Raw genomic sequence first — 22,407 nt, 5'->3', positions numbered from 1 at the left:
ACAATTTGTGTTTATCAGCCCGTGAAATATATTTATATCCTCCCATATTTTCATTTTTTACTCACATACAAAATGACGACTACCTTATTTAATGTCTTGCATATGGTAATTACAATTTGTTTTTGCTATAATTTTTGTCCTAATTTTTTCAATTTATATTGTTAACTTTCCTGACAAGCTATATCATCACTTGTTCCCCACTACTTATTATTATAGGAAATTGAAATTCTCGTTCATGCAAGGACTACTATAATAAGCCCTCATCTGGTCTTTTCAACTTTATTTCTCTCTTTTGTGGAAAATGCTTGCTAATTTCCACTTTATCTAGTCTCCTAAATGTTCTCTATACATGTAGGGTCTGTCATGATGTCTGTACTCTTCATTGTGCTCACCCTTCTGTATAGTGTATATCTTTGAAGTCTTGAGATTTCTTCTCCTTTCTATTCCTTGACTACTCCCCAACATATCCACCTTTCCTTTTCCTGAATTTCCATGCTGCTTACTAACTGTAACACACACAGCTCTTGGATGTTATATAATTTGATACTTGATTGTACATTGTTTATGCTTAAGGATTCTTTCTTTCAAAGATAAGATCCTCTGTATCTTCTTTGCCATAGTATACAACATTTTAAGTAGTCAGTAGTTGCTTCATTTTCTGTTTATGGAGCTGTACAGGGGAGATCTCTTTTTCCTCCATTCATAAAGTATGTACTGATAAGTCCTTTCAGAAGTACTTGCTCAGGCCATGGTTCTGTACATTCTGATTCAAATGGTTGGATTCTAACAAACACTACCTATCTATGATATGCAGTGTTAATGTAAACTCAGAAGAGTACAAAGGCGATAACCAATAAAGTATTCCTTTATGAGAAAGGATTACTGTCAAAGTCTGCATTTTTCATGAAATATTTATGACACAGTGTAAGCTTGTAAAAAGATTTGTTAAAAATTTTTTTTTCTAGACCATAATTATTTTCAAGTTATAAAGAAGTAATGAATAAAGTGGTGGTGGGATATATGTGAAGGGTTTTGATATCATGGAGTAGTAACATTTTCTTGAAGATTATCTAAATATGATTAGAAATAAGACGAAGGCAAGTCAACTGATTAAAAGAACATGAGCAAAAGCATGTGATTAGGGATAAGGGAGGTATTTATAGGGCAGTAAATATTAGGCTTTGATTGTTATGGGTGAAATTTTTCAGATATGTGGACAACCCTGAAAACTTGTTTGAATATAAAAAGTAAGTCTAGGTAATGTAAAGTTTTGTTTACAGGAGAAATTCGTTGTATGTTAGTATTGTGGGTAATGGACTCAAGGAAGAAATAGATTTTCAACCTAGATTTAACATTGTTTCACTAGATGTGGATGATTGCAAAGCAAAAGAGTCAAATATAGTTCTAAATTTATAAGAGAAATAAAGGTTAAGATTAATGAGTGATTTAGAACCAGAGTGAACAATCTTTCTGTCCCCCATATGGAAAACTGGAGTTAAGAATGTTACTGTATTGGGGAAAGACTTGAATCTTTCTTTAAACCTCTAAGTTAGCACTTAAAAAGAAGAATAGTTATAATTAACGATCATGAGAGTTTTGTTATTGAACAATTCTGAAAGAAAATAATAACAACAGCAACCTGAATACACTAGTGAACATACCCCTAGTCTGTTTTAAAGTTCCTGTTGTAAGTGTTTTCCTAGTATTTCCCTCACAATAAAAAATGATCCCCAGCTATATAGAGGATTATAAACACTAGGAAAATAGTTGATGCTTAGAAAGATTCATTGGTGGGTGTGTGGAAAGAGGGTGGTGGAACAACTGGAAGTATTTTACCTTACAGTCTAGGGATGAATATTTAAAAGCATAGGCTCAGGGGGATTCCCTTGGTGATCCAGTGGTTAGGAATCCACACTTCTGCTGCAGGGGGCATGGGTTCAGTCCCTGGTCAGGGAACTAAGATCCCACATGCCACGTGGTGCGGCATAAAGAAATAAAGAAATAAAAGTATAGGCTCTGATCTGTGTCCTCCAAATGCCTTCCTCTAAAATTTTCCCTGAACAAACTTTTCTGCTAATTTTTCTTGTTCATCCTACTTAAATCTTAATGCTCTTGAAAGGTTCACTTCATTGCCTCTGAATCCACCTATCCAAGCATGAATTCCTCTTCCACTATTCTTTTGTCTCTTCTCCTTACTGCTTCGTGTGTTTGTTTCACTTTCTGTATGAAGTTCTGGTGCAAAATGCAAATGTTACTAGTGTTCATTACTTATTTTTCATCTTTTTCCACACTGAGGCAGAGTTTTTAATTTAGGTTCCATGTCTTTTCCCAGGCAAGGAATAATTTGTCCTTGGTCTTTTTTGGCCTCATGTACTAGACCCTATTACAATTCCTTTCAATAGCAAATATGTGAAAATTCACAAATTGTTATTAATTATATTCTTTCCTAGAAGAAAAGTGGAAAGCTGAAGACTTTTTAGTGAAATTCAAGGAACAACAAGATAAATTTTCTAGATCAGTTGTATTAATCAACCACAATAAACTGATTAAGGAGAACAGTAGTGCATATGAAAAGACATTTACTTTAAGCAAAAACCCTATTAATTCAAAAAACCTACCTCCTGAATATGACACTCATGGAAAGATTTTAAAAAATGTTTCAGAATTAATCATCAGTAATCTAAGTCCTACAAGAAAGAGACTTAGTGAGCATAATAGATATGGGAAATCACTCCTCAATACTAAGCCAGAGACAGCTCACTCTGGAGGCAAATCCCATAATCAGTGTGGTAGGACTTTCAGTCATAATGAAATGATTATGCAATATCATGAGATAGAAACTTCAGCACAGTCATTTGGATATAATGACTGTGAGAAATCCTTCCTTAAAAAAGGAGGCCTAATTACACATAATAGAGCTTACAGAAGGGAAAAACCATCTGAATATAATAAAAGGAGAACAACCAATATTGAAAAAAAGCATATATGCACTGAATGTGGGAAGTCCTTCTGCAGGAAATCAGTATTGATTCTGCATCAGGGAATTCACACAGAGGAAAAACCCTACCAATGTCATCAATGTGGAAATTCATTTAGAAGGAAATCATATCTCATTGATCATCAGAGAACTCACACTGGAGAGAAACCCTTTGTTTGTAATGAATGTGGTAAGTCCTTCCGCCTAAAGACAGCCCTCACTGATCATCAGAGAACACATACAGGGGAGAAATCATATGAATGTCCACAATGTAGGAATGCCTTCAGATTGAAGTCACACCTCATTCGTCATCAGAGAACTCACACAGGAGAGAAACCATATGAGTGTAATGACTGTGGGAAGTCTTTCCGCCAGAAGACAACACTCTCCCTACATCAGAGAATTCATACAGGAGAGAAACCCTATATTTGTAAAGAATGTGGGAAGTCCTTTCACCAGAAGGCAAATCTTACTGTACATCAGAGAACTCATACAGGGGAAAAGCCCTATATTTGTAATGAATGTGGGAAATCCTTCTCTCAGAAGACAACCCTCGCTCTTCATGAGAAGACTCATAATGAAGAGAAACCTTATATTTGTAATGAGTGTGGAAAATCCTTCCGCCAGAAGACAACCCTTGTGGCACATCAGAGAACACATACAGGGGAAAAATCCTATGAATGTCCTCACTGTGGGAAGGCTTTTAGAATGAAGTCATACCTCATTGATCATCACAGAACTCACACAGGAGAGAAACCATATGAATGTAATGAATGTGGGAAATCCTTCAGTCAGAAGACAAATCTCAATCTACATCAGAGAATTCATACAGGAGAGAAACCCTATATTTGTAATGAGTGTGGGAAGTCTTTTCGCCAGAAAGCAACCCTCACTGTACATCAGAAAATACATACAGGGCAGAAATCCTATGAATGCCCTCAGTGTGGGAAAGCCTTTAGCAGGAAGTCATATCTCATTCATCATCAAAGAACTCATACAGGAGAGAAACCATACAAGTGTAATGAATGTGGGAAGTGCTTCCGCCAGAAGACAAACCTCATTGTACATCAGAGAACTCATACAGGGGAGAAGCCTTATATTTGTAATGAGTGTGGTAAGTCCTTCAGTTATAAGAGAAACCTTATTGTCCATCAAAGAACTCACAAGGGAGAAAACATGGTAATGCAGTAATAAATGATGTGATTTCTTTGTGAAGCCTTTCTAAGTTATTGTAAAACTTTAGTTTTTTAAAAAAGCATGCTTAACATGTGAATACGGTAATTTTAATCACAAATGTAATAATAATTATTAACTTAATATACTATACCACATAACTATTTATCTACTGTTTACTAGCATATGAAATGGATATGATCATTGATATTGAACTCTTATCAGCAATGAAGCTAATTTTTTACGTTTTCAAGTTCTCCTGCTGACTCAGTTTATTTTTTTTAATTCTTATATAATACATGCAGAAGCAAGATACAAAGTGGTTTTAAGTATCAGTCTCCATAAGAGGAAGAAATTATGAAGTATATTTCTCATTGCACTCTGCGGAATAAAAGTTAGTTGTTACTTCCCCAAAGATTACCACTTCCCTGGCTTTTAACATGAAATAGTTTTTGCATGTCTTTCAACTTTATATTTTATTATACATTACAAATTTTTTGTCTTGTTTCACTCAACATTTTAAAGATTCATACATTATTGCATGTGGCAGTAGTGTATTCATTTTCATTCTATATACTCTTCCATTTTAAGAATATACTGCTATTTATCTATCCTCTTGATGGATATTTGTATTTTTTATAATTTTGTGTTGTAATAAAAATACTACTATAAATATTCTTGTATATGTGTGTGTGTGTATTTCTGTTGATTTTATACGAAGACTGGGATTACTCAGTCCCAGGGTGTACGTAAAGTTTTTTCAGTTATATTAGATACTGCCAAACATCTCTCAGACCTTTCTCAATGTGAGATGATTCAATTTGGAGAGTAACAGCTCTGTAATTCAAGTGGAGAAGTGTCATTCAACTGGAGAATTCCTACTGAAAAGAAATCCTTATAATGTTATAATTGTGAGAAGGCTGTTAGTCATGAATATATGAATGTAATAAATGTAGAAAGACCTTAGCTGTGGCTTAAACCTTACACAAAATCAGAGAATTCATATTGGAGGGCATCCTACAGTTGTTGTGATTATAGGGGTACTTTTAGCAATAGCTTATGTCTTATTCACCATCAAAGAATTTATACTAAAGAAAGGTTAAGAAGGAACATAGATGAATAAAATTTGGGAGTATAAGAGTCTATTCCCTTTAATAGAATTATGAAAAATATATATAAGTAAGCCTATATATAATATAATAAGCCTATGTAAAGTAAGCCTTTTATACCTTGGTTTATTTCACAGGAAATGTGGGTCTCGAAAATCCCAAATGAGAAATCACTGGAGATTTTGATGTGTGAGAGTTGGAAATCTAAGATAATACCATCTATAGCATCTTTTCTGTGAAAATAGTAAGCTCAACAGCAATTTGAACAGTGTTACTAAAGGCCCTTCTTGAGGGGGATTATTCATAAGCAATATTCACAACCATACATGAAGTTATTGTAATAAAATTCAGTAGAAATTTAAATAAGCTGTTTTTCCCCCCAATTCAGTAGAACTGTAAACTGTATCTAAGTAAGTAGGAAAATAATTGATAGTTCAAGTATCTGACATTAAAAATGTACAACAGGCCGTCTGGCCTATAGAAAGGGGCACCAACTGCCAGTGGATTGTAAATGGAAACGTGCTTGTCATTCCTGGTCTTGCAGATGATTTCAGAGCAGAAAAAGAACAGTGGGTGATGAAGCAAATCAAACATGAAAAAAATTTAGACTTGAAAGGGACGTACGATAAAAGATAAAATGCCATGTCTGAATGGACAGAACTTTGAGAAATATAGCCTTAACTAATAGTTATTATTTATGTTTAGAGGTTTTTTTTCTAGTGTGTAGGCAGGATGAACATATTAGAATGAAATAGTTACAAAAGGTAAGATTACAGGATCTATATTCAGAGTTATGAGAACCTAGAAATTATTTCATTTGAATAAATCTGTGTTTGTAGATGAGTAAAAATATATGACGACTACCAAAAGAACTGCATTCACAACCAAGGATGCAAGCCTACCTCTTTTTCCTGAGTATGTAGTGAGTTGGAAGCAAAACCCTCCACCAACAAAAAGATTTTTGACTCACTGAAGGCTAGGATGATGGTTAGCATTTTTTAGAAATAAAGTATTTTAAAATTAAGGTATGTACATTGCTTTTTTAGACAATGCTATTGCACACTTACTGTAGACTACAGTATAGTATGAACATAACTTTTATAGTATAAACATGACATACTGGGAAACCACAAAATGCATGTGACTCACTTTATTGTAATATTTGCTTTACTGTGGTGGTCTGGAGCCAAACCCACAATATATATGTGTATTATATATGTATATTAAGGCCACGTTATGACGGACAACATATAGTTGGGGTTTTTAAGAAATTCCAGTTGGACAATGTCTTATTACTGGTTTTAAACCATTTGCATTTAATGTATATATACTGATATTGTTGGGCTTTAGCTCTAACATTCTTTCCTGTGTCTCCCTTCTATTTTTAATTCCTCTGTTTCCCTTTCTTGCTTTCTTTTTCATTTGAATATATTTTATTATTCCATTTTAATCTATCTATTTAGCTTTTTACTATTTCTTTGTTTATTTTCTTTAGTGGTTCCTCCGGGGATTATAATACACATAATATATATAATTCACAATATACTTTTAACATTTTAGTACTGCATGTTGAATATGGAAACATTACCACCATATTTGTCCCTTTCAGCCTCCCCTCTTTATATTATGATTATCATATTTACTATATCTACATCCATTACAAACTTCATCAGAAAGTGTTATACTCCTTGCTTTTTATCACAGTAAATATTTAAATTATTTTTTAAAACCAATAATTTTATTATTTATTTAGCAATTTGCCATTTCTGTTGCTCTTTACTTATTTCTGAAGTTTCAGGTTTTTCTTTGATATCATTTCCCTTGCATCTAAAGAGCTTCATGTAGCATTTCTTTTACAGCAAGCCTGCAAGTAACAAATCCTCTTTGTTTCCCTTTACCTAAGAATATCTTTTTTTTTTTTTAACATCTTTATTGGGGTACAATTGCTTTACAATGGTGTGTTAGTTTCTGCTTTATAACAAAGTGAATCAGTTATACATATACATATGTTCCCATATCTCTTCCCTCTTGCGTCTCCCTCCCTCCCACCCTCCCTATCCCACCCCTCCAGGCTGTCACAAAGCACCGAGCCAATATCCCTGTGCCATGCGGCTGCTTCCCACTAGCTATCTACCTTACTACGTTCGTTAGTGTGTATATGTCCATGACTCTCTCTCGCCCTGTCACAGCTAAGAATATCTTTTATTTACCCTTCATTCCTGATAATTTTCACTGGATAAAGTTTGGGGTTGACATGTCTTTCCTTAAAGCACTTAAAAAATGTTGTTGCACTATCCTTTGGCCTTCATACTTTCTGATGGGAATTAAGGGATTGTTCTCCTATATGTAATGCATCAATGTTCTCTGGAAGCTTTTGAGATTTTTTTCTTTGATTTTCAGCAGTTTGGTTATGATGTGTCTCAGCAAAGGTTTCTTTTAGTTTATCCTTTTTGTGGTATGCTATATTTCTTGAATCTGTAATTTTAAGGTCTTTTACCAAACTTGGTAGGTTTTCAACCATTGATTCTTTAAATATTTTTTTCTTCATGGCACTCCATTTTGTTGCTGAGCCCATCAAGTAAGTTCTAATTTTCACTTTTTCAGTTCTAAAATTTCCTTTTATACATCTGAAAATTATATAATAAAAATTTTATATGTTTAATTTCCTTTTGGTTCTTTTTTTATAGCTTCTGTTTCTCTGCTTAGATATTCACTCAAGAGTTCACCTTTACTTCTTGGAACATGATTCTAATTCTAATGTGGATCATGTCAGTATTGGTGTCTTTTTCTTTTCCATTGTGAGTTTTAAAATTGTCCTGTTTGTTTGTATGTGGAGTACATTTTTATTGTTTCCTAGACATTTTGAATAATTTGATTCTCTGAGTCTAGTTTAAATCCTATGAGAAACATAATTTAGGTTTGTTTGTCTTAGCAGGCAGTTTATTTAGATTCAATATGCAAGTTCCAAACTACTTTCTGTGCCCTGGGGTTCCAATGTCAATTCAGTTTTCAAAGCATTTGAAAATTGGAATTCAGTGTGCATTATCTTTTATGTGCTTCACCCAGTACCCACTCTGAGACCTGGTTGATGGTCCACCTGGTTCAGTTCTCAAGGCCTTTGGTATGCTGCCTAGTGTCAGATCTACACATGTGCACCCTCGAGTTCAATAATACTTTAAGGGATCCCTAACTTGAGTTGCTCCTCTCCCCTATCTCAGGAGAACTCTTTAGTTCCCAGAGGCCCACTTCCTGGATCTAGTTAGAGCAACAGGGCTTTATTTAGCCTTCCCATTCTGCTGTGGCCTTCCCACAGCTAGGTCTTCTTCCAGTGCCAATGAGTGAGAGAATAAAGAGGAAAAAAGCAATGGGATTTCCTCCACCTGCTTCAGAACAGACTTCCACTAGTAAGATAGGATTCCCTTTCCTCAGGGTTTAAGTATTTGCTGGCAGCTGCTGCTACCACCACCTACCCAATCCAGGACTGCAGCTTTCAGGACTAGTGTTTGCCTGCAGTGAGACCAGAAAGAAAAGAAAAACAACATGGATTTCTTCCACCTTCTCTGCTCCACAAAAACCCCTTCTCCCACTCTTCCAACTATAGAGAGTTTCTTATGGAGCTCTTTCCATCCAAGTTTGGCTCACAGTTTTGGGATTCAGGTTGTTTCAGTCCAGACCAGCACACCACCAGATCAAACTTCCAACTTCTGGTTTCCTTCTCAGTCTGTCTGCTAACATTTACTTTTCAGTTTTCTCAGCTGCCTCGTCCATTCTGTCTATGATTTTAGTTGTGTTCAGTGGGAGAGGCAGGGTGGAATATGCTAACTATCTTAACTGGTACTGCTTTTTTTTTTTTTTTTTTTTCCTTTTAAATTCTTGAGTTTGGATGCATCTTGCTTAAAGAGCTGGAAATAGAGTGCAATCATGTGGTACGATTATGTCAATTTCTGAATGGTGACTGATAGGCAAAACAAAAGTTCTGCCTCTCAAGTCATGATTTCCTCCATGTTTGGTTTCATTTTGTTAATATTTTCCTTAGAATATTTGCATTAATATTCCTAAGCTCATCTAGATCTTTTAGAAACTATCTTGATCCAGTGTTCAGACTTCTAGTATGAGCTTGTAAAATTCTTTTAGAGATTATCCTTAGTTTTTACCTGATATTTAAGTATTGTTTTGTGGGGGGGGGGGGTACGTGGGCCTCTCACTGTTGTGGCCTCTCCTGTTGCGGAGCACAGGCTCCAGACGTGCAGGCTTAGCAGCCATGGCTCACGGGCCCAGCTGCTCCGCGGCATATGGGATCTTCCCGGATCTTCCACGGACAAACCCGTGTCCCCTGCATTGGCAGGCAGACTCTCAACCACTGCGCCACCAGGGAAGCCCTAAGTATTGTTTTAAAGAGAGGTTTTGGACCAGATTTTCATTTTCCTGCTATGTGTATTGGACTATGCAGATTTCTACCTCATCTTGAGTCAATTTTAAAGAAAATACTTTCTGCATATAATATTACTGATATTTTTAAACTCTCCATAAATATATGTGTGCTACCTTATTAGTGCTGTCATATTTCTCACCTTTACATTGATCAAATTTATAAGTCTAGTTTAGATCAGTGTTTTTTCCACAAAAATAAATTAAAGAGGTTTTATTGCTTCTTCCATTGATTTCCAATTTTAACTGTACGAACTGTTTTCTTCTGTAGTTAGGTTAATTTGTTCTTTTTCTGGTTTCTTAGGTTTGATTACATCATCAGTTTTATCAAGTGTCCACTGTGTGACAGACACTGTTTCAGAACTAGGATTATAATAGTGTAGTCACGTGGGGCAATGATGTTAATCGTTGAATGATGATGCAAAAACAGTTCTGGCCCTATGTCTTGATTTCCCACATTTGTTAAAGGGTATTAGTGTTCTTCTAAGATGACTTTGGTCACCTCATACAGGTTTTGTTATGTAGCAACTCATTATCACTCATATCTGAGTGGTATCCTGTTTTAATACTGGTTTTCTCTTTGAATCAAACAAATAAAATATAAATTTCCAAGAGGAGATTAGAATCACTCCACAGATACTTTCTAATTGTAAGAATAAAAAAGAACCTTTAAAATGGAGAGAGTTGACAGTCACCACCTTAACCATATGATCAAATTTAGCCTCATGTTATCAATATGTACCTTGATATACAATACAAAATACTTTACATCATTTATGAAATAGTCTTGCAGAATTGTTTGATCCAAACTTAATCTTCTCTCTATACTTAGTTTCCAATGTAAATGGCAGAATTAATTAAATGACATTAGGAAACGAGAACAACAATTGAAAATATGGAACATCCTACAAGACAACCGCATGGACTCTAAGAAGAAAAAGTCATGGAAAAAAAAAAAGTGAAGAACTAAACTAGCCTAAAACAGACATATCAACTAAATGCAATTTCTGAACCTAGAGTTGACTCTAGATAAAAAACGAAGGCAAACAACTGTAAAGTCAATCTTGGGACAGCTGGGAAAACCTGAATGTGTGTCACGTGATATATTTTAGAAGATGTGGTTATAGTATGGTTATATGGAAAATTATAGGAAGATAAACCAATATGACAAACTTTTAGCTATTAAACTAGGTGGTGGGGGGTAGGGTGGTAAATACATGTCCATTGTACTTTTCTAACTTTCCTGTTTGTTTGAAAGTTTTCATAATGGCAACTTGGAAGGTTTACTAATGGACGGTTTTCTCTTTGTTATCCTTTTGATAATTTCTAATAAACTTTGAATTGTGAGAGGAGAGTGTAGATTATGGGGTATCTGTTATTAGGAATTTATTAACAGAAAACTGCTTCATACCCTTTTCTACTTAAGCAACTAGCTATATTCTCAGTATATATTTACAGCCACTAGTTCCAGAGTATTTATTCCAGCATTAGTTTCCTGATGCAGCTCAGCAGGAATGAAATTGTCTCACATGTTCTCTGTATTTTACTGGACTTTATTCAAAATCAGTCATCTGAGGTTGAATAGGAGAATGGGGGTGATTGGAGGCTCTTCTAAGTTCATTACCAACATAGTGTCTTTCTCTAAGAATTTGCTAATGATAATGCTATTAATTATCATCAGAACAACAATAGTTAATATATTTGTCAAATAGTCTTATAAGGGTTTACACGTATTAATCCTCACAAAAACACAGGTATTGTCTTCACCATTTTACAACTGAGGCACAGAAGTAATATATTGGTATATTGCTGAATATCTTGAAGATGATGATAGGCTAGGTATGTGATGTGACCAAAGGCTTTCTTTCAGTTCCACAACTGATAGATTAAGAGATTCTCCTCTAGTATAAGTTTTCTGGTATCCAACAGGAATTGAGTGGTTTTGATCTCAGGTGACCTCAGCCTGCAGCAGCTTGAAGCAGGATCTCAGTTCCCCAGCCAGAGACTGAAGTCAGGCCGTGGCAGTGAGAGTGTTGAATCCTAGCCACTAGACCATGAGGACCAGTGGCCAGTGACAAGACCCTGGCTTGTCTGCTTTGTAGAAATGAATTTCAACAAAGAGACGGAAAGTAGTGAAACAAAGTATTTATTCGGGGTGAAAAAAAGTACGTGTGAATAGACACACAGGAGGCCTCAGAAAGAGAGCTGCGCCTTCGTGGTAGTTTAAATCACTTAGGTGGGGCATCTCTTTCGGGTTTCCTCTGGCCAATCATCTTGCTTTGCCAGGTTCTGAGTCCGTATTTGGTATAATTCAGGGTCCTCCCCTGAGGTGCACATGCAACTCTTAGCCAAGATGGATTCCAGCCCAGAGGTCTATGGATAGGTTGACATCACCTACTGTGGGGTGGCGCCCCCCCCCCCTTTTGGCCTCCACAGAGGCCAAATGTGCACATGTAGTCAGGAAGTTCTTCTTGACCTCAGAATGGAAATATGTGGTCTCTTTATATTTTATTTGGACAGGACTCAGCTCCTCTTCACTTCTGCCATTATCTCTATCTTGGAGTATCTACTCCACAGGGGACAGACTCCAGCTGCTCAGCCTGGGGCCCGTCTATCTCCTGCCTCAGGTTTGGAAGTATTTTATATATTCATTAGATTAAGATACCTGGCAAGAAATCTTTTACGCTAAATAAGTGTAAGAATGACCAAAAAAAAAAAAAAGGTTTCCTAAACATTTCCCCTAGTGTTAATATTCTATAAAGAGTTGAGTCAAAGAAAAAGTACCTTTGAGTTAACACTATAAGGTTATGAATTCTCAGGTGTTCATAGAGACATGAATATTTGGTCTTCATACATTTCTTACATTTTTAGAGTCTTTTGCCATTATTAATTCTCTGGTGTTCAGTAAAACATGAACAAAATATAAAAGCATTCCCACATTCCTCACATTCAGGGTTTCTACTTAATGTACATTCACTGATGTTCATTCTGTCTAAAGGCCTTCCCACATCATCGTGCACATTCATAGGTTTGGTTTCTCACCATTATGAATTATCTAATGATCTGTAAGGATTAAATGAAATTCAAAGGCCCTTCCATGAATCTTAAATTCACACAGTTTCTCCTTAGTGTGCATTTTTTGATGTTGAATAAGTGTTGAACTCCATCTATAGGCCTTCCCACATTCCCTGCATTCATAGGGTTTCTCACCAATATGAATTCTTTAATGTTGAATCAGATGTGTCCTCTGCCTAAAGGCCTTCCTACATTCTTGACATTCATAGGTTTCTCATTAGTATGAATACTCTGATGACCTATAAGGTGTGAATGAAGTCTAAAGGTTTTCCCACATTCCTGACATTCATAAGATTTCTCATCTGTATGAATTTTTTTATGTTGACCAACTTGTGCACGTAATCTAAAGGATTTTTCGCATTCCTTACATTCATAGGGTTTTTCATCAGTATGAATTTTCTGGTGTACTCTAAAGTATCTGGAAGAACTGAAAGTCTTCCCACAGGCCTGACAGTCATAGGGTTTCTCCCCAGAATGGATATTCTGGTGTACTTTAAGGTTTTTGCCAAAACAACAGCTTTCCCACATTCTTTACATGTATAGGGTTTCACGCCACTATGAATTTTTAGAGTTGTTGACATATTCTAAATGCCTTCCCACATTCCTTACATTCTTAGGGTTTCTCCCCTGAGTGAATATTTTGGTGTACTCCAAGGTCTCTGCCAAAAAACTAAAAGCCTTCCCACATACAAGACCTTTACACGGTTTCACTCCATTATGAATTTTCAAATGTCAAGTTGGTTGTTCACGAATTCTAAAGGCCTTCGCACATCCCTTACATGCATAAGACTTCTCAGCAGTATGAATTCTCTCATGTTTGATTAGATCTGAGCTATAATTAAAGGTCTTCCCACATTCTTTACATTCATAAATGTTTACTAGGAATTCTGTGATGTAGGGTAAGAGATGTATCTTTTCTGGGAATAGATATATTTTCATAGATGATTTTCATTGGGCTAAAATATTCTTTTTGAGGTTCTTGTTTCTTAATCTTGACTTTGTTCTGCCAGCTATTTTGGATAATGGAACCCTCAAGGTCAAGCATTTCACTTCTTTATCTTACATTTAGATAAATTTATTTCAAAAATGTTTTTGAAATAAATAAAGTCTTTGTATCATATCTGGCCTCCAAACGTGGAAAAATAAAGCAAGAAAACTAACAAATGTTGTTTTCCTCTACTGGGGTACAGAAGGGGGGCACAGGGGGACAGCAGAGATAAGTGATAAACTGAAAATACATTAGCAATGAATTTCGATAGTTATTATGCAGTTTGAAGAAGGCAAACAGTTTAGAGAATAATGAAAGCATATGTTGTGAGATCTGTAACAATGAAAATAGATTAAATAATTGATTCTAAAATGTAAATGTTCAATTAGAATCACCTCAGGAGCCTGTTGCAAGTATTAATTTCAGAGACCAACCCAGACCAAGTGAATCAGAATCTATAAGGGTAGGTCTTAGGCATCTATACTTTTAACCACTCCCTCAGATGTATCAGAAGCAGATCAATGTTTGACATTCTCTGTTTTTTGTTTGTTTTGGTTTTCTTGGCCACGCTGTGTGACTTATGGGATCTCAGTTCCCCTGACCAGGGATTGAACACAGGCCACGGCAGTGAAGGCCCAGAATCCTAACCACTAGGCCACATTCTCTACTTACAGATTTTTTTCCAGTGGTTTCTCACTGCAGTTAGAACATTATATGACAAGTTAAAGATGGAAAACAAGGCCGTTCTTATAAGAACTCATCTCAACCACTGCCCTTTTAACCTACCTTAAAAATTCCTTGAAGGCACTAAATCTGACACATTATTTCCCATCTTTTGGAACTTCGCATTATGTTGTTTCATCCCCATGAATTCCCCTGACACAGCTCTTTATAGGCCTGACTCCTCATTCTTCAGGCCCCAGATTAAAAGTCGTTTCTTCAGAGAGGCTGTATGATCAGGACCTACCAATTCCATGTTCATTATTCTCTATTCTAATATCTTGTGTTTTGATCTACTTTCACTGTTTTCAATTACATATTCTTTAATTTCTCATTTCTTAATTTATTTCCAGGTATTTCTATAGCCCTAAAACTCATGATGGGTAGATCTAATTCTACTTTATTTACTATTAAGAAACAAGAACTAGGATACAGTAGTTTTTAAATAATTAATTTTAGAATAACGGAACCACTGAATTTAAGAAAGAAAAATAAGAATAAAGGTAAATAATACAAAGATAAGCCATTGGGAAAGATATTTTGATGCCTATCAAAATACACTTTACCATAATTACACAATAGTTACTATATATGACTCATTGCCTATAATCTCTCACATCTTCCATATACTTGTCTCACACTTTTCCTACAGTGATCAAATATATGTTTTCCTTCATCACTTTCCTTTCTGATGGGTGGAAATGAATTTGATCCAAACAAGCTCAGTTAAATGCACAAACAGAAAAGGTGACTGTATTCTTCTATCATCTTTACCCTTAAATATACAGGTATCTCACCACAGTCGACCATTCTGCCAGTGGCTACTCTTCTTTGTCCCCCATTTCAGTAAGGCAATAGGATGTTTAACTTACGATTCATTTTTAGTATTACACATCTATCCAAAGGTGATTACTAATCTCTCTTGTTCATTGAAGCTTTCTGTCAGGTCCTCCAATCTATTCCTTCATCATCAAGGCTAACCAGTAGCATACTTCCCAGCAAAGTATCTCAATGATTATTCAGGTATTATAATAGGTAATATATTATAGTAGGTATATCCAAAATTGGATACTGTGCTAAGATCAAAGTGTTGACAAGGCTGTCTTCCTTCTGGAAGCTGTAGGGGAGAATCTATTTCCGTGTCTTTTCTAGCTTTTAGTGCCTGCCTTCATTTCCTGGCTCATGGCCCCTTCCTATGTCTTCAAAGCCAGAGCATAGCATCTTCAAATCTCCTTCTATGACTCTCCTGCTTCCCTCTTTCTTTTATAGGAACCCTTTGATTACACTGGGCCCACGAGGGTAATGATCTAGGATAATTTCCCCATCTCAGGGTCCTTAATTTAGTCATACCTGCAGAGTCTCTTTTGCATATAAGTTAACATATTCACAGGTTCTGGGGATTAGGACGTGGATATTTTGGGGACATTAGTGTGTCCAGTTGGATTTATTTGAAATGAAGGGATGGTCAATACTAGATAATCTGTTAATATGACTGGTTGTAATATTAGATCTAATGGGGAAATTCACATAATTCTCTCCTTAGAAGCTCAAAAAGCATGTGATAATTCAAAACCCAATCTTGTTTTTCAAAGTTCCATAAAATAAGAATTGATATATAGATATATTGCAGCTTAAAAGCCAGGGACTTAAGGAGGAAACACTGGAGGCATTCCTGCTACATTCAGAAAAAAACAAAGGTACTCACCATCAACCCTACTATTCACTGACACAGAAGGAAATTAGATATGTAAAATTTGGGGAAAAGGGCTAAAAAACTAACAATGTACAGATATGATTGTATCTCTGGGAAACTCAAAAAAATCAAGTAAAAATCTGCCGCAAACAACCAGAGAATTCAGTTTGGTAGTGGGATATAAAATTAATATACTGAAATTACTAGTCTTCATATATAAAAATAATAGTTTCATATTAGAATTAGGGAATGTATTTTTAAAGCAAAAACCTTAAGGTGAAATTAGCAAAATTTATGAAGGACACAGTAAACACTCCTAAATGACAAATGCATTTTAACCTTGGGAAACATATCCTATTCTTGGATGAGAACATTCAACAGCATAAAAAGACATCGATAATTCTCTTAATTCAGTACAAACTTCATGTGATCCCCCATAAAAAAGCCAGCATGTTTTTTCTCTCAAGAACTAGACATGTTAAATTTAAAGTTCAGTGCTCGCTTCGGCAGCACATATACTAAAATTGGCATGATACAGAGAAGATTAGCATGGCCCCTGCACAAGGATGACACACAAATTCGTGAAGCATTCCATATTTTTTTAAATTTAAAGTTCATATGGAGGGACATCCCTGGTGGCACAGTGATTAAGAATCCACCTGCCAATGCAGAGGACATGGGTTCGAGCCCTGGTCTGGGAAGATCCCACATGCCACAGGGCAACTAAGCCCATGCGCTACCTACTGACCCTGCGCTCAGAGCCCATGAGCCACAACTACTGAGCCCACATGCCACAACTACTGAAACTCGTGTACCCTAGAGCCCACGCACCGCAACTACTGAAGCCCACGCTCTCTAGGGCCCACGTGCCACAACTACTGAGCCCACGTACTGCAATTACTGAAGCCCACATGCCTATAGCCCATGCTCCACAACAAGTGAAGCCACCACAATGAGAAGCCCGCGCACCACAACGAAGAGTAACCCCCACTCACCACAACTAGAGAAAGCCTGTGCACAGCGACGAAGACCCAATGCAGCCAAAAATAAAATAAAACAAAAAATAAAGTTCATTTGGAAAAATAAGGAAGAATAACATGAAAATGTTTGAAAAAGAACAACAATGGAAGAATAATCATACCAGATGTTGTTTGTGTTATGTTAAAGACTGAATAATGAAAACATTGTAGTACTGGTGAATAATTATACAGGCAATATGAATGGAACAGAATGCAAAGTTCAGAAGCATTGCAGATATTTTACAAAGTGTAGTGTATATTAAAGTGAACTTCAACTCAGTAGGACAAAGAGATTTTTACATATATGGTAAACTGAAACTATTTTACATACACACATGAACGAAAAAAACAGTTATTACCTAAGGAAACCACAAGCCAAAACACAAAACAGCACTGCTACAAAAGGTGAGAGTGACTCACCAATGGTGTTCCAAGCTCAACATTTGTCAGAATAAGAAGTAGGAAGGAAGACATAATAAACAACTGGTGTTTATTTGTTGGGGGAAGGGTACTAAGCCAAAAGCAGCAAATAGACTGAACCTGCACAGCATGTCTACATGACTACAACTGTTTGTCTTCAGAAGAAAGCAATAGGTGTGGGAACTTGGACATGATTCATAGGCCAGTTGCTGGTAATGCCCAAGAAGGAAAGGAAAGCACCCACATTCACAGTACTAACCAGTAAGGTAACCTGATACCCCATAACACGAAAATATATCTCCCCTTTATCTGTTTCTCTCTCTTTTTTTTTTTTTTTTTTTTTTTTGGCTACAGTGGGTCTTCATTGCTGCACCTGGGCTTTCTCTAATTGTGGCGAGCTGGGGCCAGGTTCAGTAGTTGTGATGCATGGGCTCTAGGGTGCATGGGCTTCAGGAATTGTGGCTCGTGGGCTCTAGAGCACAGGCTCAGGTGTTGTGGTGCATGGGCTTAGTCGCTCCACAGCATGTGGGATCTTCTCAGACCAGGGACTGAACCTGTGTCCCCTGCATTGGCAGGCAGATTTTAACTACTGTGCCACCAGGGAAGCCCTCTCCCCTTTATCTCACAAAAGCAGGTCAGCTGCAAATCCATTTTTCCACTCAAGCTGACTACAAAGAAATCAAGCTGAATGAATGGAAGACTGCCTCCAAAAAATGGTTAGAGAACAAAGAAAACCAGAATTTTAGAATAAGTTTAAATAGCATCCTTAATAGATATAAGGAACTAAAAAAATCTAGAAAGTGGAATCACTTAGATTATACAAAATTTTAATTTGTACTCATTGAATTAAAAGTTCAGTAGTTGGCTTGAATAGCAATAAGTACATAGTGAAAAAGTAAATCAGGACACAAAAAATAGAGAAATGAGCACCAGAATGCAGCAGAAAGGAATATAGACGTATAATGTGTATATAAACTTGACATTCAGCAATTTAAAAATTTTTGGAGTGATAGGTCACATATCTATTTGAAGATCATATTCACTATGACCCTTTACTCAGAAAAACGTACACATCTACATATACTCATGTGCTGTTATGGGTAATAGCAGGGACTTACTTAACCTCCATCAGGACTTACTTAATCTCCAAAATTCACAAATCGACCACACCTCCTGAATGACAATAGCCATCTAACAGAATGTCCAGGAGACAAGAACAGAGAGAATTGTGGGGAGGTCATGTTCTTCACAGGAAGATGGAGATTTCCAAAAATAAAGATGGATAAGAATGCTCAGATTAAATTAGAACCATCATGTGGTTAGCAGGAAAACATCTATATCCCAAGTTTTGAGTTGCACATTTCTTCACATTTTAACATCTCTGAAATTGAGTTTAACAAACTATGTAGTCTAGTTTAATTAGTAGTGATTTTTAAGTGATAAATAAAATAAGTGGAATTACAACCCATGGCTTCTTAAATTCAATCACATGCATTAAATACAAATACAAAAAATAAATAATACCAAGAAAGCTCTTAGAAAAAATTCAGAAACTGAATGATTAACATAAAAATTCTGAATGTTTCAAAGAGAGAAAAAACTGTGTATTTACAAAAGAACAAGAATCATATTAATATCAGACTTTAATCAGTGACAAATATTTCAGGAAAACTGTCTAAATATTTAAATTAAAAGGAAAATAATTTTGTATTTAGAATGCCATACTCTGCAAAACAGAGAAGGAGAGTCTAAGCAGAACAAAGAAATCTCTGTGCTGACAGCAAATGAATATCCAACTTCCAATCAAGAATTATAGACATTTGAAGAAGCAGAAAAACATCAGTTCATAGAAACAGATGCAGAAATGACAGAGACAATAAAAACAGCAAGGATGTTAAAACAGTTATTATAAATAAGATCCAATGCACAGGAAAATATGGACATGATAAGGAGAGAAATTTAAGATAAAAAAAAAAGTGGCCTTTCTGGAGGTGAAACTATAACATCTGAAATGATATTATATGAAATTAACAGCAGGTTAGACATTAGAAAAAGTCTAATGAACTTACGCACATAGCAAAAGAAAGTATCTAGAAAAAAGCTCAGAGGGAAAACAAAATCTGGGGGGAAAAAAACCGAAACACAGCAATAGTGACCTGTGGGATAATACTAAGAGGTCCAACATATGTATAATTGTAGTTCTAAACTACAAGAAGCAAAACCAGATACAACTGAAAAAGAAATAAAGAAATCTATAATTACAGTTGGAGATTTCCATACTTCTCTTTCATTGATAGGACAAGTAGACACAAAATAAAAATAAAGACTTGACCAACTGTTTGTATCAATCAACTTTACATTTATAGAGCACTTCATTCAACAACAGCAGAATACATATTCTTTTCAACTGCATATAAAATATTCATCATAATAGACCATATTTGGGGCCATAAAATAAGTCCCTGTAAATTTGAAAGGCTTGAAATATATGATGTGACCACAATAGAATTAAGCTAGAAATCAAAAGTAAAGATACTTGGAAAATCTGCAAAATAATTAATATTTAAACAGCATATTTCTAAAGAATCCATAAGTCAAGAAGAAATCATGTGGAAAATGTAAAACTTTTAACCTGGTGATAAAGAAAATATACTGAAATTTGTGAGAGGAAGCTGAATAAAACTACACAGAGAGGAGGGAAATTTCTACCTCCAAATACTTGTATTACAAAAGAAAAAAGTTATCAAAATCAATGATCTAAGAAACTATTAAAATGTGTAAATTAAACCCAAAGCAAACAAAATAATAAAGAATGGAAATCAATGACAGAGAAAAAGAAAGATATAGAGAAAATTAAAATTTAATAGGTTCTGTGAAAAGATCAATAAAATTGACAAACTTATACCAGAGGTGATCAAGAGAAAAGAGAGAACACACACGTTATCAATACCAGAAATTAAAATTGTGGACATCAAAATCTCAAATAAACAACCTAACCTTACACCTAAAGGAACTAGAAAAAGAACAAACAAAATGAAAAGTTAGTAGAAGGAAAGAAATCATAAAAATCAGACCAGAAATAAAATAGACACTAAAAAAAAAAAAACAGAAAAGATCAATGAAACTAAGAGCTGGTTCTTTGAAAATGTAAGCAAAATTCATAAACCTTTAACCAGACTCATCAAAGAAAAAAGAGAGAGACTAAATTAATAAAATCAGAAATAAAAAAGTTAAAACTGACAACACAAAAATATAAAAAAGGATCATAAGAGATTACTACAAACAAATATGCAATAAAATGGACAACCTAGAAAAAAATGGGCAAATTCCTAGAAATGAACACTCTCCCAGGACTGAACCAGGAAGAAACAGAAAATATGAACAGACCAATTATCAATACTGAAATTGAATCAGTTATTTTTAAAAGCTCCCAACAAACAAAAGTCCAGAACCAGACGGCTTCACAGGTAAATTCTAACAAACTTTTAGAGAACAACTAACACCAATCCTTCACAAATTATTCCCAAAAAATTGCAGAGGAAGAAATGCCCCAGACTCCAGGGCCGTCAAGCCTGCAGGAGCACGCACGCACAGCCAGGTGCAGCCTATTGAGCGAGGACGCCAGAGCCTGACCCAGAGCTGCAAAAGCCCAGGAGGAAGCTGGGAGCTTCAGACCTACGTGTGTTGAGCACCTTACTTTTGTTCTGGGTAGGAATGCTGATGTCCACCATGGGTGTGACCTGGAACGATGTCTGGCGGGGGCGGGGGGGGGCGTGGCGGATTTTGTGTTTTGTCCCTGGGGAAGCCCAAGCGCCTGGAGCCGGGCCTGGCACATAGCAAGTGTGACGTGTGTTTGTGTGTAGGTGTATGTCCCGAATTGGGATGGCCCTCTTTACCTGACCTGATGCTGGTCACCTCGAGCTACTCTGCAGCCGGTTGTGGAAGTGGGTGGAGTCGTGTTGCCGTGTGGTGTTTCCTCTGGTGTATCTATTTTTGGATTAAGTGTGAGTCGTGTTTGAGCTTGTAAGTGACTGGAAGAGACATTAACAGGAAGTGGTTTGTGAGTGTGATTTTTCTGTGTAGAATTACTTATATGAGGTAGAGAATGATGTGATGCCTCAGGATTTTGGTTTTGTTGAGTGGATGAGATAGTAGGTAACTGAATGTGTCTGTTTTTATAGATGTGTTAGTATTTATATGATGGTTACAGAAGGGATGTTGTTCTCTTGCATATGTTCTATGGTGGCAGACTGCTGAGCGACTCATAAACAGTGCCTGACTGTGACTAGCTGGATATCTGATACCTGCTTTTATTTGAGCCTACAGAATTGTGCTGGCAGTTAGGTAAGTGAAATAATTATAGTTGTAAGAATTGAAAAGGAGATTTGGACTATCATAATTTCCAGATATCATTGTATATCTGGAAACTCAATGTCAACTAATAACAATATATTGAATTGAGTAAGACTCCACGCATTGCTTGCAAACAAAATATTTTATTAACTACTACTTTAAACACTTCTGTGTGTTTTTTCATGCTCCTAAATGAAGTGTTGGCTGATTCAATAGATTCTTCAGTCACTGTAAGATGATAAAACTGAGGTCACTCTCAATAAGTATAATCATTTTTGCTAATTAAAATATTCTCTGGAAAAATCATTACTTCAAACTTCATTTAAAGCAAAAACTTTCCACCTCCTGCAACTTGGAATTTCTTCTCTAATATCCCAGTCTGTAATTTGACTACTTTACTTTATCTCTCTCTGTACGTGGTCTCTGGCTCTTCTGGGATTGAACCAGGGGAC

General features: G+C 35.9%; 1 protein-coding gene, 1 long non-coding RNA gene and 1 other non-coding gene across 4 annotated transcripts in view; 2 read left to right on the top strand and 1 right to left on the bottom strand.

Moving 5' to 3' along the window:
• ZNF567 (zinc finger protein 567) overlaps positions 1–4,833 on the top strand; it is a 28,173-nt gene extending 23,340 nt beyond the window's left edge. The window contains exon 5 of one of the 2 annotated variants that reach the window (XM_027078907.1): positions 2,454–4,833. In XM_027078907.1, coding sequence (XP_026934708.1) covers positions 2,454–4,168 — 1,715 coding nt within the window. In that variant the 3' untranslated portion in view covers positions 4,169–4,833. Of the gene's footprint in view, positions 1–2,450 lie in introns of both variants that reach the window. The other variant, XM_027078906.1, reaches the window with a different exon arrangement.
• Positions 4,834–16,657: 11,824 nt separating this feature from the next.
• LOC113606308 (U6 spliceosomal RNA) lies at positions 16,658–16,764 on the top strand. The gene has a single exon (XR_003427495.1). It is a non-coding gene; the product is annotated as a U6 spliceosomal RNA (small nuclear RNA).
• Positions 16,765–21,229: 4,465 nt separating this feature from the next.
• The window catches only part of LOC113605615 (uncharacterized), a 31,872-nt gene continuing 30,694 nt past the window's right edge, over positions 21,230–22,407 (bottom strand). Inside the window, exon 4 of the long non-coding RNA XR_003427276.1 lies at positions 21,230–22,183. This is a non-coding gene — a long non-coding RNA (uncharacterized LOC113605615). The remainder of the gene's footprint in view (positions 22,184–22,407) is intronic.

This window comes from Aethalodelphis obliquidens, unplaced genomic scaffold, assembly GCF_003676395.1.
Source record: "Aethalodelphis obliquidens isolate GAN/ISIS:26980383/991018 unplaced genomic scaffold, ASM367639v1 scaffold43, whole genome shotgun sequence".
Lineage (NCBI taxonomy): Eukaryota > Metazoa > Chordata > Mammalia > Artiodactyla > Delphinidae > Aethalodelphis > Aethalodelphis obliquidens.
This window is presented reverse-complemented; position numbering and strand designations above follow the sequence as displayed.